Raw genomic sequence first — 14,339 nt, forward strand, 5'->3', positions numbered from 1 at the left:
ACGAAACACTCGCGTGGTGCGAGCCACGAGGGGGACGCGCAAGCAAAACAAAAAGCACTCGGCGCTCCTCACCGGAGGTCGATCCGTGCTGCGGCGAGAGTTTTGGGTGGCGGTGGTGTTGGCTGTGGTGGTGATGGTGGTGGTGATGGTGGTGGTGATGGTGGTGGTGGAGGCGATGGTGGGGGCGGTGGTAGTGACAGTCGTGGTGGCGAGTGGGTTCCGCTGGTCAGCACGTCGGGATGCGGTCGCGTTTCCGTGTCGCGTGAATTCGCGCCGGATCGTCACTGACACCGCGAGCCGCTCGCGGCCACGCAACTTACACGTCACAACAGCAGCTGAACACACGCACGTGTTCACACACGCACGCGATCACATACGTACGCGATCACACACGCACGTGTTCACACACGCACGCGATCACACACGCACGTGTTCACACACGCACGCGATCACAAACGCACGTGTTCACACACGCACGCGATCACACACACACACACGTACACACACGCGCGCACGTGTAAGTACACACACAAGAACGCACACACACGTACCGCACGTATGTACACACACACACAAGAGCCACAACGGTGGCCAGTAGTAGGTGCCGTGGCGTCACTCAGCAGAAGCTCGAGGATGTAAAAGTAACAGCAAGGACATCACGCACACTGGGGGGAGGGGGGCGCATACAACTCCAGTGTCCAAAGTCAGGGGCGGGGGGCCGTGCCCCCCACACGGGTCAAGTATTCGGCGTCGCAGGGACGCCTGCGACGCCTCTTGCTCCGTCTCGAGACGAGGGGCACTGCTCCTCTGTCGCCGCGGCTCGGGCGGTGGCCCCCAGAGAGCCGAGTTGGTGGGGTGGGGGGGGCAGGAACATTTCTTGCAGCCAATCACAAGCAGGCATGCCGCTCGCTTGGCAGAGTCAACTTGGACCAGACGTTGCCGAGACGCGTGAGGAGTGGGAGGAGGCCGTGGTGACGGCGCGCAGCGTGCGGCCCGGTTATTCCAACTGCAGCGTCGCCCACGCCTCCGGTCGTTACGCGGCAAGGGGTCTCGCGCTGGAACCACCGGGGGTCTCGCGCTGGAACCACCGGGGGTCTCGCGCTGGAACCACCGGGGGTCTCGCGCTGGAACCACCGGGGGTCTCGCGCTGGAACCACCGGGGGTCTCGCGCTGGAACCACCGGGGGTCTCGCGCTGGAACCACCGGGGGTCTCGCGCTGGAACCACCGGGGGTCTCGCGCTGGAACCACCGGGGGTCTCGCGCTGGAACCACCGGGGGTCTCGCGCTGGAACCACCGGGGGTCTCGCGCTGGAACCACCGGGGGTCTCGCGCTGGAACCACCGGGGGTCTCGCGCTGGAACCACCGGGGGTCTCGCGCTGGAACCACCGGGGGTCTCGCGCTGGAACCACCGGGGGTCTCGCGCTGGAACCACCGGGGGTCTCGCGCTGGAACCACCGGGGGTCTCGCGCTGGAACCACCGGGGGTCTCGCGCTGGGCACCGGCTGCGCGCCGGCCAGGCCGAGTGGCTGACGGTGCCGCTCACCGCCCCCGTTGAACGCCGACGACGCTCCCGGCTTCGCGGCCGGGAAATCCGCCGGCCGCTTTGAAATCACCGTGGCCGAGCGGCGGGGATGACGGGTGCGGGCCTCGTTACCGTGGACGCGGTTGCCACGGGCGCCGGCGCTGCACGGCACGCTCCTCCTAGCTGTTCTTCTCGGCGGTGAGGTACTTGAGGGCGGCGTAGCCGTACTTGCGTGACATGTCCTGCTGGAACTCCTCCTTGAGCGTCTTGAGGCATGCACGGTACTGCTGGCTCGAGCGGAACTTGGCGATGTCGAAGCTGGGCGCGTGCGGCATGTGGATCATGAACGCGTTGGGCAGCACAACAAACTCGTACTCCTGCCAGGCGGGGGGGGCGCGGGGTCGCAGGATGCACAGGGTCAGAGGGCGCGCGGGGTCGGAAGGCATCGGGGGTTAGAGGGCACGGCTACGGCAGGACGGTCCGTGTCTCTTGTTCTCAATCGAACGTGCGGCAAGTGGCGGCCGTGTGCGTTTGTAGGGCCGCGTTGTGCCGCGCGGTGCTCGCTGCCCCCCCGCCCCCCACCACCGCACCTGCGCGTCGAGCTCCATGACGTGCGCCACCTTGTTCCAGCCGAAGCCCACGAAGCGGCGGTCATACTCGGGGCAGTCGCTGCGCACCACCACGTACGGCTCGAAGTCGGCCTCCCACTCGACGCGGTACGGCGTGGTGGCCGTGCGCCAGCGTGCGTAGTTGGTGGGTGCGTGGCCCCGAGTCCACACGTGGTACCTGCGCCGTCGCGCACCACCGCAAAGTCTCGCAAATGCTTTGTGGGGTGGGGGGAACTTTGTGGAACCACCAGAACCGTCCTGGCCAAACCAGAACACGTGTGGCAGGTTCGTGCCGTGTGCGAGGACTGGGATGGCTCTAGGAGAAGGGTCGGGGGCAGCGCCACGGATCGTCTCCTCGCCGGCGCCCGCCTCCAGCATGTGGTTGCCGCGGCGCCGTGACCGCGTGCCCCCTCGCCCCCCCCTCACGAACATCGAATGATCGTTGCCCGAAAACAAATGTGAGCGCTTGGCCCGCGAATCGCCCCTTAAGTTCACGACGACATGGCCGCGTGGGTGATTAAGGGGAGGAGCGGGAGGCCTGGAGGGAGGGACGTGGACCCTATCAGTACGGCGTAGGAAGCTGGGACGAGGGGTATTCATTTGTCTGGCCCCGCGGGGAGAGATAATCAAGATGGAGACGTTATCCGCAGCTCATTTGTTGGGAAAGGCATTCGCATTCATCAGTGGTGCGCCGGGAGACATGGACGGCGCAAACCGTGCCTCCGCCGCGGCGTTGGTGCGGCGTTGGTGCAGCGTTGGTGCGGCGTTGGTGCTAACTAAATTTTAAGTGTCGTGAAATGCAACCTTGGCGCCGTCATGCGCGCACCGCACGCACCGGAAGGTGTAAAGAGTGCCCATATCGAGCATGGAGAGTAGCTCCGCCTTGGACTTGGGGAAGGAGAAGCGGTAACGCAGCGTCTCGAACGCCGGCACGATCAGCGCCTTCTTGCTGCTTGCCATGTCCAGCTGCTGGATCGACCTCCTGGGGTCGCATGGTGATGGGGTCAAGGGGTCACAGGGTCACGGTCACATGATCGCATGGTCACTGGGTCACAGGGTCACATGGTCATGGGGTCGGGCGCGCCCGGTCACCGCTTTGCGAGCAACTTTATTGTCTGTTCTTAAAATTAGCATCTCGTTTCATGCTCTAGCATCGCTTCATCAAAATTAACATCTCGTTAATAAAATCAGCATCGTGTTATTAAAATGTCCTGTTATGAAGTGGGCAAAAACGAGTCTCAAATGCGTGAGTGCGCGTGCGTGTGTGTGTGGGTGCGTGAGTGCGCGCGCGTGTGGGAAAGAGGCTGCGTGCGTGATTGTGTGAGTGTAGGGAACTGCACCAAGACCTGCATCTCTGCTTTATTGACCTCGTCAAGGCCTATGGTACTATCAACAGGCCAGGGCTGTGGGCAGCTCTTCGTGCTTTCAGAGTCCCTGACTCTCTGTTCACAATCATTTTGGGCCTTCATGATGGCAAGCAGGTCTGGGTAAAGCTACGTGGCCAGGAGTCGGACCCATTCCCTGTTCACCTTGGGGTGTGACAGGGATGTCCTGTGGCTCCCACATGATTTAACATAATCTTTGACTAAGTAGTTCGAGAAGCTTTCCATGGCTGTACCGGAGGAATTTCCATCTGGTGGGAGGCTGATGGATGCCCGGGTGCGGTTGAGGGATGGCTCCCTATTGGTCAACCACGACTGGTACACGCAGTGTCAAGATCATCCTCGATGGAGGAAGCTCGTGAAGGACACTACTGAGCAGTTGGAGGTAGTCACCCTCCAACAACAACGGAGGGCAGAGGAGCATTGCTCACAACAATTAGTGGAGTGATGGGTGGATAAAATGCAGCAAGTTGGCACTGTAGGGGGCACAGCTGGTGCATCTACCAGTCATCTCATGGCCTGGTTTCAAAGTGCACCTGGCCTAGCACAGGCGCCGTGGCGACGTCACCGTCACTCAGTGGCAAATGGCGGTTGTGTTATTGGTTTGGTGGGTGGTGGGGGAGGGGTCGAGTGGGGGGGGGGAGGCGCACGCACCGAATGTAGTCGTAGAGGCCATCCATGGGGATGAAGTCGATGTCGGAGAGGAAGACGTAGGGCGTGTTCACCTGGCCCATGGCCACGTTGCGCAGGAGGTTCACCGGGTAGAACTGGCCCTCCTTGTACACCACGTGGTAGCCGATGTTGTCGCGGCGTGACAGAATCTCGGAGGCCTGCGCGTAGCGCAGGAAGTGCTGCGCCTCGCCGTCCGACATGTAGAGCGCCAGGCTGATGGGGCCCTCCCAGTGGCGGCAAATCGTCTCCAGCATCTGCAGCCTGCACATCGCGTGGTGGCGAGTGCGGCGGTGTGCACGGCGGTGTGCACGGCGGTGAGCGCGGCGGTGAGCTCGGAGGTGAGCGCGGCGGTGAGCGCGGCGGTGAGCGCGGCGGTGAGCTCGGAGGTGAGCGCAGCGGTGAGCGCGGTGGCGAGTGCGGTGGAGCGGCGCGCTCACCGATCCATGGAGAGCTGCGCGACGAGCGTGACGTCGGTGCCGTCAGCGCTGGGCACGTATTCGTGGTGCAGGAAGTAGAGGTGCGTGCGGTGCACCGTGAGGCGCTCGCGCCGGAAGTCGTAGCACAGGTCGTCCTCGTCCAGCTCAGAGAGCTTCTTCTGCAGCTGCTCGCACACACACGCACATCAACACGCACATCAGCATGCACACGCACATCAGCACGCACATCAACACACAAATCATCACGCGCACACGCGCACAAATCCAAAATAGTTACACAGTAAAATATCAAATAAGCGTAATGAAGATAATGAGCTCTTTACGAGCATTTAGTAAAGGGGAACTGAACGAGAGGCGAGCGACCCTGCACCCGGCTTGCACGCGGGCCTCCCCTGAGCCACAGGACCCTGGGTCACGTGCCCCTGAGCAGGGCCCCCCCCATCCCCCGCCCCAAGTGAGACGAGCCACTGGCCGTTGGAGGAATTTGTCGTCAAACACGACTCATTTGCTGGGCACCGATCTCATTGCGATAGCGTGCGACGCTGCATTGGCAGTGGTGCACTAAAACCACGATCCCAACTCATTCGGCAACAACTCGGTGGCACTGAAGGAGAGGAAGACAATGGGCGATGTTTCGAGCGATGACCCTCCTCTCTGCTGTGAAGAAGGACCAATGTTCAACATGTCCCCTGTCGTGTTGAACACGGCGTTAGCAGGGAATGGGATCGGGCGGCAATGTTGAGACTCGCCGGTTGAGTGAGCGGAGACACGAGGTGGAGGGGGGGGGGTCTTCACTCGTGAACCAACGTCTCCATAACCTCGTGTCCACCAAAAAGCCACCACTACACCCCAGAGCTCTACTACCAACAACAACCACCATAACAGACCCAAGTGCCACAACCACTACAACCACCACGGCCCTGAGCACCACCATCATCAGCACCACTACCGACAGCTCAATTGACTGACCATTCATGGTGAATGTGTGAAACTGGTCGGCGAGCGGGTGGGCGAGCGGTGTGCGAGCGAGGGGGCAGCTGGATGATTGGTTGGCGAGTGGGCGAGCGAGGCTTTGAAGGCACCGCGTGGACGGGCGGGCGATTGCTTCGCGCGAGCTGGACATGAAAGCGCGCTCCGTGTAGACAAATCCAGGGCACGCGCCCTAATTGGAGTGTTTCCCCGGCGCGTTTAAATAACGGTGAGATTTACATTTAAATGTCTGAAACGTAATTTTTTTGCAAAGGGTTCTTTAGTCGTCAGTAGCACTTTAAAGTGGTAATGAGGGCCGCGCTTGCGTTCCGTGATGGTGCCGCCTTTGTGCGGTTGATGTTATGCGTAGTCAAAGGTGCAGGCTGAGGACGCCACCTGCGCCTTTGTCAGAAGAGACAGTCGAGCGGAGTGGCGTGGGCGACACTCGCTCACCCACCACGCTCACCACGCTCACCCACCACGCTCAACCACCACGCCCAACCACCATGCTCACCATGCTCACCCACCACGCTCAACCACCACGCTCAACCACCACACTCACCCACCATGCTCACCATGCACACCCACCATGCTCACCCACCACGCTCACCATGCTCACCCACCACACTCACCCACCACGCTCACCCACTACGCTCAACCACCACGCTCACCCACCACAATCACCATGCTCACCATGCTCACCCACCACACTCAACCACCAAGCTCACACGCTCACCCACCACGCTCACCCACCACGCTCAACCACCACACTCACCCACCACACTCACCGTGCTCACCCACCACACTCAACCACCACGCTTACACACCACGCTCGCCATTGTCACACAACACACACACCCATACCTACACACACCATGCTCATCCGTACACTCATCATTCTCACCCCACCCGTAACTCCCACCACGCTCGACCACATTCACGCTCACAGCCGAGTCCGCAGGGCAGGCCGCGACCCCACCGTGACCCCGAGGCGGGGACCCCACCGTGACCCCGAGGCGGGGACCCCACTGTGACCGCGCGGCGGGGACCCCACCGTGACCCCGAGGCAGGCCGCGACCCCACCGTGACCCCGCGGCTTACCGCTTCGCTCTCGGCGTCGCCGTCGCTGGCGCAGCCGAAGAGCTCCCGGCGCAGGAGGTTGCCGTCGTACTCGAGGAAGGTGAGGTAGAGGTTGCGGAAGAACTCGACGTGCTTGTTCTTCACTCGCAGCTTCTTGGGCGAGTTCCAGTGAATCACCTGCACCATTATCGTTGCCGTTGTCATCATCAACAATCATCATCTTCCCCTTCTTGGGGAAAACACCAGCGGTGAATATCTGAATCGGTTTGGAGACTCCGCTAGGTCTACTCAGCCCCAAATGAGTACCTGGTGTGGTGTGTAAACATTACCAGTCGACAGACAAGGGCGACCTGGTGTGGTGCTGGCCACCCACCCCCTTGCGTGTCCTGCATAGCTGCTTGCTAACAGCACTTGCCCCAACAGTCTGTTCAGGCTAAACAGAGGATCTTTTTTTATTTTTGTGCGTGTTTGTATCTGCGTGTGTGTGCGTACGTGCGCTTGTGTGCGTGTCTATGCGCGCACGTGTGTGTCATGTGCAGGTGAGTACGTGCGTGCGCGTGCGTGCGTCACCTTGAGGTCCGACACCTCCTTGTAGCACTGCTCAGAGCGCGTGTGGTCCGAGAGCTGCACGTTCCAGAAGCAGGGCAGCTGGTGCACGAGCACTGGGTTCTGCTTGATCACCGCGTTGAAGATGTCCTGACGTGGGGACACGCGCGCGCGCGGTGAGACGAAGACTGCTCAGAGAGACAGCTGCGGCGTTCGCTCGGCGCGGGTGGTGTGGCAAGCGCGGCGTGCGCTGTGTGGCGTGAGCGGCACCTCACCTGGTCGGCGAGCGACGTGGACAGCATGCCCATGAGCTCGCGCTCCGCCGTGAGTCTCCACATCTGATCCCACTTCATCTGACGCAGCCGCTCAAACAGCAGCAGGATCACGCCTGGCAGCGCCACACGTAGGGCACACACCGCCGCCACCTTTGTACGAACACCGCTATCTCCTCACTTAAACACTCTCTACGTTGTTACCAGTACAAGAGCGGAACCTTGTTTAAGCCGGGCACGGTTAAGCGATGGCTCTGTTTCCTGCCGCGTGGCAAATAAACGACCTCCTGTGAGGCGCCATTGGGCGTCTCGGGGGTTGGAGGCACCGAGCCGGCAACGTTGACACCTCGGGTTCTGCTCCCGGTTACAACCGCTGCCTGCGATTGAACCAGGGTATCACGTGGAGCGAGTTATGAGAATCGACTTGATGGTCATGCGACCAATATTTCTCTGCAGCGAGGCGGGTGGGAGGGCGCCACACCTTAGTGTGGATAAGGAGTCACTTGATGGGAACTCAGAAGTAGCTCTGTGATATCCAGTTCCAGGGACCGGTTCTCTGAAACGGGAGCTGCGCTGCGGGAAATATACAGTGAAATAAAATAATGATCACCCCATTTGGTTTCTTTCACTCGGTCCTCCGACGCTGGAGACAATTACGGAAGCTTGACGGCAGAGGCCGTTCCCCTGCCCTTCCCCTCCGATGTTCCGCCACGTGGGCGCTCTGTTTAAAGAGTTAATTAGTCTCAGGTGAGAGATGGCGGCGCCTGTTAACGAGAGGCTTGATTGGGAGCTCGTGGTGGTAGGAGCGGGGATAAATCAAACCACGCCATTGCTAATGTGGTCATCCGTCTCTCCTGGAAATCTCTGCCGGAATGGCGCGCGGGGTCACGGGAGCTGAGCGCACCGGCTGGAATAATTTGACGGCCCCCCCCTTCTCCACCTCGCCCGCCCCTCCCCCATTTCCATCTACACGGCCCACGTGACATGCACACACACACACGCATGCACACACAAACGCAAGCCCCACTCCGTGATTCACTAACAACTACATCCAATGGCATCACCAAGGACGTGTCCGTGCCCGCGGTGATAGCGTCCTCTCGTCGCGCCATATGAATGGCCTGCGATTTCCACTCTGTCTCCCTTTGCCTCGTCCCAAGGCGCACCGCTGTGCCCTTCCGGAGAGGGGGGAGTGGCGAGGAAACACCGCGGCCCTGAGCTCGGTGCCCGCGGCTCCGTCTGCCGGATTACTGCAGTGGCGCTGCTTCCCCTCTCCAGGCAGCCGCTGTTCCCGGGGATTCATTTTAGCTGGGCTGGTTTGGGTCAGCGACTCAGAAAAGAATTGGCACTGGCTTTGCCAATTGATTGAGGCCGAGTCTCTCGCCTATGCGCGCCTGATCCTAGGCCTGCTCCAGTGCCTAGGCCTGCTCTAGTTCCTAAGCCTGCTCGTGATCTAGAAAATAAAATATTGAGCGAGAAATTAATCCCTGACTGTTTTGGGTTGTCTCTCTTCTTGCATTACAATTCTTGTTCATTCAGGAAAGCCTCAGAGTCTTAAGACTGGCATAGAGGCTCCTGTTATTTTTTGGCCAATAACCAGTTACAATGCGTGTTTTTCGTTTTAGCTGAGGGAGGCAACCAGCCACATCCCCTCTAGTGACACGTCCTGCCCATGCCCACTCAGAGTCTCGAGTTTGCCTTTGTTGTTTGTTCCACACGGTCCTCTGTCCATCTCCAAATGAGTGCCTCTCGCTCTTTCCAGGGTTTGTTACATTTGTGTCATCACTCCAACTGGCACGGTATGAGCTGTGTATCTCACAGGTGAGCAGTGCACGTCACAGGTGAGCTGCGTTGTTGTTACCTGTGTTGAAGCCTCGCCCCAGTGCTGGCCAGGGCTTGTGATTCTTCCACAGGTTGCCCAGGTACCAGTCGCTCTGATTCTCCACCAGCCCAATCACCTGCTGACCTGCACGGCGTGCGCCCCGTGGGGGCCACGCAAGGGTAAGGGTCACTCGCGGAGTCGGTGCGCGGGCCGCCGGGGACCTGGGCTGTTTGAGAGCGCCTGTTCAGGCTGCCCATTAAAGTAATTGGTATGTGAACCTCACCTGGCACCCCAGGTGAGGTTCACATACCAATTACCACCGGTGGTGAGCACAGCTGTGATGATCACTACCCAAGAGCTCTCCGCGCAGACAGACGGACCTGTACACGCATACACTTACACATATCGGTACACACAGAGACATATGTATACATTCACAGACGTATACAAATACACACGCAGATGTGCAGACACACACGGACACTTAAACTCAAGACAAAGACACGCACACGCGGGAGCACAATGCGCTCAGACTAACGCTCGTTATGCTAATTATTATGCCCGGAGCAATGAAGGAGCAGTCCATGAGAATCCGTCTGCCGTCCACGTGACAGTGACGACAACGGCAGGGAGGTTGGGGGAGAGGGCGGAGAGCCGTGTGCTCCTGCGCCTCCGCTCGCTCGCCCGATGCGGTGCCGAGCCGCGGGAGCGAGCCGCAGACCTTCGCGTGCGATCGATTGCTCCAATGACCGCATTCCAAGATCCAATTTTAGCGAAAGGTTCGGGGTCAAAAACTGACCGCTCTTTGGGATGAAGCATGGCCCGCAATCACCGGGATAATACGTCAACGCTGCTAATTAATTCTCCCCGTCTCTCCATCTCTGTCTCTGTCTCTCTCACGATTTTCATGGGTGGTTCGTGCTATGGGGGTCGTATGTCATCGGGAGGGCAACGAAAGGCTGACCTTTGAACTTGTGGAAGATGGCCCAGAGTTCGGCGATGTCGGTGGCGAAGGTGATGTCGGTGTCGAGGACGATGATCTTCTCGAGCGAGGGCGGCAGGGCCTGCGTGAGCACCAGCTTCATCAGGCCGTAGATACCCGAGTAGTGCTTATTGGGGATCCACGACACCTCAGACTGCATACGCACGCATGCACACACACGTATGCACGGTCGAACACACGTGCGCACGCACAGCTGCTGCATTGCAGCGGCTTCTGCGTTGCTGTGGCTGCTGTGACTGCGCAGCAACCTTGAGCTCGTCGGCCCCGTAGAAGTCGATGCGGAGTGATGGCACCATCCACATCTTGAAGAGCGTGCTGAGGATGTGCTGAGCCGTGTGGTCCACGATGAAGTGGAAATGCAGAGGATTCCTCCTGCACACGTGCACATGCGCAGGCACGCACGCACGAACACACGCCTACGTTAATGCCCAGAGGCCGCACACGCAGCCATACGCACGTAGGCACCGGACGTACATGCACACAGGCAGCACACGTGCACATACACTCACACAAGACTAAGAATCTTCGTGTAGCCCACACAGGGTGTTGGGGCAAGTGCTGTTCGCGAGCACCTATGAAGTCAGGCATGACACACGAGGGGGTGAGTGGCCAGCACCATGCCTGCCCCATTTAAGGCTGGACCAGTTCAGATATTGGACACACGCACGTGCGGAAAGGTGCCCCACGTAGAACAGTGGACGGCAGGGGCAGCCTCTGAGCGAGTGGCTGAAGGAGAGGAGCGCGTGAGCCCATGACCCCAACAAGCGGGGTCATCTCTGGGTGACGCGCGACAGCAGCTCGCACAAGGAGATTGCGTGTACGTCACGTGACGTGCACATTGCTCTCGGCCTTGTCGAGGAAACCAACTCGAAAGAACTGAAGGGTTGAGGCTCAGGACTTGTGCTCACAGGAAGTGTTGCATGTTTTAGACATCACGCGCCTGCCTACAGCGGGCACCAGACCAGTCTCCGTATATTAAGACAGCTGCAGAGGAAATTAATAATGCGACAAGAAGCAATTTGCGCAAGGTGATACGATCTGGATTTACATTTGAGCGCGATCGCACCTCCACAAGCATCTTAATTCGTGTTCATTAAGGAGGCGGCGGCACTCGTAAATGGCGCACACGTTCACGTTTACGCGTGAGCGTGCGCGACACGAGCTTCATAATCGTTCCGCTCACTCCTTGCCGAGCCGCGTTGGCGCGGGGGGGCGGGGGGTGCGGGGGGGCGGGGGGTGCGGGGGGGCGGGGGGTGCGGGCGACCGCGAACCCACACGAGCCCCTCCCCTCCGTGTGTCGCCACCCATTAGCCAATCGTTTTAATTTTGCGCTCTCACGTTCCACGCCGCTCGCCACCGAATCGCCTGGAACGCCCCCCCGCCGAGCACTCGCACGGCGGCCCGGGCGGAGAATGCGTCCCACAGGACGCCAGCCGTGGAGAAGGAGCGGTGAGATCGGTAGTGGTGGCGTGGGGGAGCCTTCATCCAGCAGTGGATAGACACTGGCTGCTCTTGATGATGCTAAATATATTGCACGGCAGGCTTTTGTTCGGCAAGCGTCTGTGCGCCGTGGTGCGATGCGGTGCGGTGCGGCGTGGGGTGCGGCGTGGTGGGGCCTGACCGGTGGAAGAGGATGGACTTGACGAGGGTGACGACGTCTCGGCTCGCGTTGTGGCCGGCGCACACGATGGCGATGTGGATCACCTGCGGGGCGAGGGGGATAGTGGAGGAAGTGGCAGGGGAGGAGTGCGGTGAGAGGGCGGCGGTGGTGGAGTGGTGCATCACGGGCGGCATCATCCCCGGGTCCCTCCGCCCTCTCAGCGTGCGGGCAACGTTCACGCAAAACGATACCCGCACACACGCGCCGCACCACCCCGGCGATGCGCCCCGACCGGGTCGCCATCCCACGGCGCCGCCCCGGGACTCGGCTCACCTCGCACTTCTGCACGGCCGGGTGCTTCGCGCACTCGCTGCGGTTGCCCGCCGCGCCGCCCCCGGCGCCCGTCCCGGCTTTGGCCGCGTCCTCGCCGGACGACGACGAGCGGGGGGAGAAGCGGGTTCGGTTGCTGCCGCCGGCGCCCAGCCCGAGTTTGCGGCGCAGCTGCCGGTTCTCCTCCTCCACCTCGCGCGCCCACAGCTCCAGCGCCCGCCCGCTGCCGCGGTGCCGACCCCCTCCCGAGCCGCCGGGGCTCTCGCCGTCGGCGCCTCCTCCCACCGCGGGGGACGGGCCCCCCCCCGGAGCGCCCAGGAGGCCCGTGCCCGTCCCCCCCTGCGCCACCTGCGCCGCACGGGGATTGCCGGCGTGCTGCAGGACGCTGGACTGGGCCCAGGCCAGGGCCCCACCTGTGCGCGAGGCAGACGACAAGGGGACGCCGAGGAGACGTTGGCGAGCCGTCTTCGTTCACGCCACACGCAGACACAGTCTGCAGACTCGGCGAGACTTTGCAGGATCCGCAAATTATTATGATTCGATCGTACAATTAAAACCGAGCCTTAAGGCTTATTCTGAAGAGGGTCCTGGTTTGGGATGTTAGCTTGGGGAAGATACATTTTTGCATACGGGAAGATAGCGGACAGCACAACATCGCACATCCGTCTCCCTGGGGACTGACACATGGGCGGATCTATGAAGAGGCGCGGGTATGGGCAGTCGAGGTGGATGTGCGACATCGTTCTGTACGTGGAGAGAGCCGACGATCGCATCACGGAGCCCTCGACTCTGCGTCCGCTCCGCGCGCCACGGTGAAAGCCGCGCCTCTGCTGCAGCTCTCGCGCACAGCGCCCATCCTGACGTCCCTCTGCTTCTGCTCATTAGGCAGTGGCGGAGCCTCTCGCGGCGCCTCCTGAACAACAAACACCCGAGGCGGCGGCAGCTCGAGCGAGCTCCGTTCGTTCACCGCGCCGCCCCCGCATCTGCGATCGCGATCCCGGAGCGGCGGTTCACGGCATTCATCATCGTTAGACAATGCTCAATGGTGGTGACCATACACAACAGTGAGTCCCAATGCAATGATCACCACAAACAATAGATGAGGAATCTCAATTTCCACGATCGCGGTCCGAGCAGTGGAGCATCCATCGTCGCCTTCGTTTAGAAAATCCCCCGGAAGCTATGAAAGTGTCGCAGCGCTTCACGCTGGGCCATAAATGTCCTCTATTTATTTGCGCGTTCTTTACGAGCGCTCGTAAAGCATCTCCCTCGCTCGCGCTCGGCATGTCCCGGGTAGCGAGGGACGCCGGAGCGAGGCCGGTGCCGCTGGAGCGGCCGACCTGCAAGGTAGCGAACCAGCCACCGCTTCAGCCACCAAAACGCCGGGATGTGACTCACAACAATCGGGACTCGTACCCAAGGAAACATAACGCCGTTGTTCTCCACTTGTATGGTATAGCGCCCCCTTCAATCAAGAGCACCGGTCCCTGAGCAATCACAACCCAGGTTACTAATTGTCCACGCCCCTCTCGTGTACGCGTTGTTCATAAGCCACGGTTTTTACGACGTGCACTCGTTAGTTTTGTTATGCAGGCAACCTTCCCCACGTGCATCCGATCAGTTCTCCTGCACGGTATCCATGCCCCAGACTGCGCCCCACGGGTTGCGCGAGGAGACGGTTACGACAACAAGGAGGGCGATCCGGGGACAGCCAGGACAGGTGGCCCAATCCTAACCCTCCCCCGCCCCCGAGACTCCCTCCCAGTTTCGTTCGCTCGTTATTTACGGCGCCGCTCTCTTGGTTGATCTGATTTCCCTTCGTTAACGACCGGAGGCAAGAGTCGGCGTCGCCTGTCGGGTGCGCGCAGCGGTGATGCGCCGGTTCACCCGTCGGTTCAAATCGATCCCTGCACGCGCGGCGAGCTCGGCACGCGCCAGAATCGCTCGCCAATTCCCAATGCACCTTTGACCTGTGCTGAAAGAAACCCCGAGCTCATCGGATAGCAATGTCGACACTCTCTTCTCATTCGTCTGCTGTGGTTTTGAGCAGTGGAAACACGATTCTGTTAATGAACACAATTAATGCGAAGTAGCC

General features: G+C 60.6%; 1 protein-coding gene across 4 annotated transcripts in view; it reads right to left on the reverse strand.

Moving 5' to 3' along the window:
• Nucleotides 1-1,376: 1,376 nt before the first annotated feature.
• LOC133350151 (xylosyl- and glucuronyltransferase LARGE1-like) overlaps nucleotides 1,377-14,339 on the reverse strand; it is a 125,460-nt gene continuing 112,497 nt past the window's right edge. For all 4 annotated transcript variants that reach the window (XM_061564171.1, XM_061564169.1, XM_061564170.1 and 1 more), the window contains 13 exons: nucleotides 12,248-12,657; nucleotides 11,936-12,018; nucleotides 10,563-10,686; nucleotides 10,276-10,447; nucleotides 9,351-9,455; nucleotides 7,493-7,605; nucleotides 7,242-7,367; nucleotides 6,693-6,848; nucleotides 4,623-4,786; nucleotides 4,168-4,446; nucleotides 2,967-3,113; nucleotides 2,114-2,309; nucleotides 1,377-1,900 (listed from right to left, as the gene is read on the reverse strand). In XM_061564171.1, the coding sequence (XP_061420155.1) occupies nucleotides 1,703-1,900; nucleotides 2,114-2,309; nucleotides 2,967-3,113; nucleotides 4,168-4,446; nucleotides 4,623-4,786; nucleotides 6,693-6,848; nucleotides 7,242-7,367; nucleotides 7,493-7,605; nucleotides 9,351-9,455; nucleotides 10,276-10,447; nucleotides 10,563-10,686; nucleotides 11,936-12,018; nucleotides 12,248-12,657 (2,273 nt within the window). In that variant the 3' untranslated portion in view covers nucleotides 1,377-1,702. The remainder of the gene's footprint in view (nucleotides 1,901-2,113; nucleotides 2,310-2,966; nucleotides 3,114-4,167; nucleotides 4,447-4,622; nucleotides 4,787-6,692; nucleotides 6,849-7,241; nucleotides 7,368-7,492; nucleotides 7,606-9,350; nucleotides 9,456-10,275; nucleotides 10,448-10,562; nucleotides 10,687-11,935; nucleotides 12,019-12,247; nucleotides 12,658-14,339) is intronic.

The sequence above is a fragment of the Lethenteron reissneri genome, chromosome 33, assembly GCF_015708825.2.
Source record: "Lethenteron reissneri isolate LAM-NWPU_2019-01 chromosome 33, ASM1570882v1, whole genome shotgun sequence".
NCBI lineage: Eukaryota > Metazoa > Chordata > Hyperoartia > Petromyzontiformes > Petromyzontidae > Lethenteron > Lethenteron reissneri.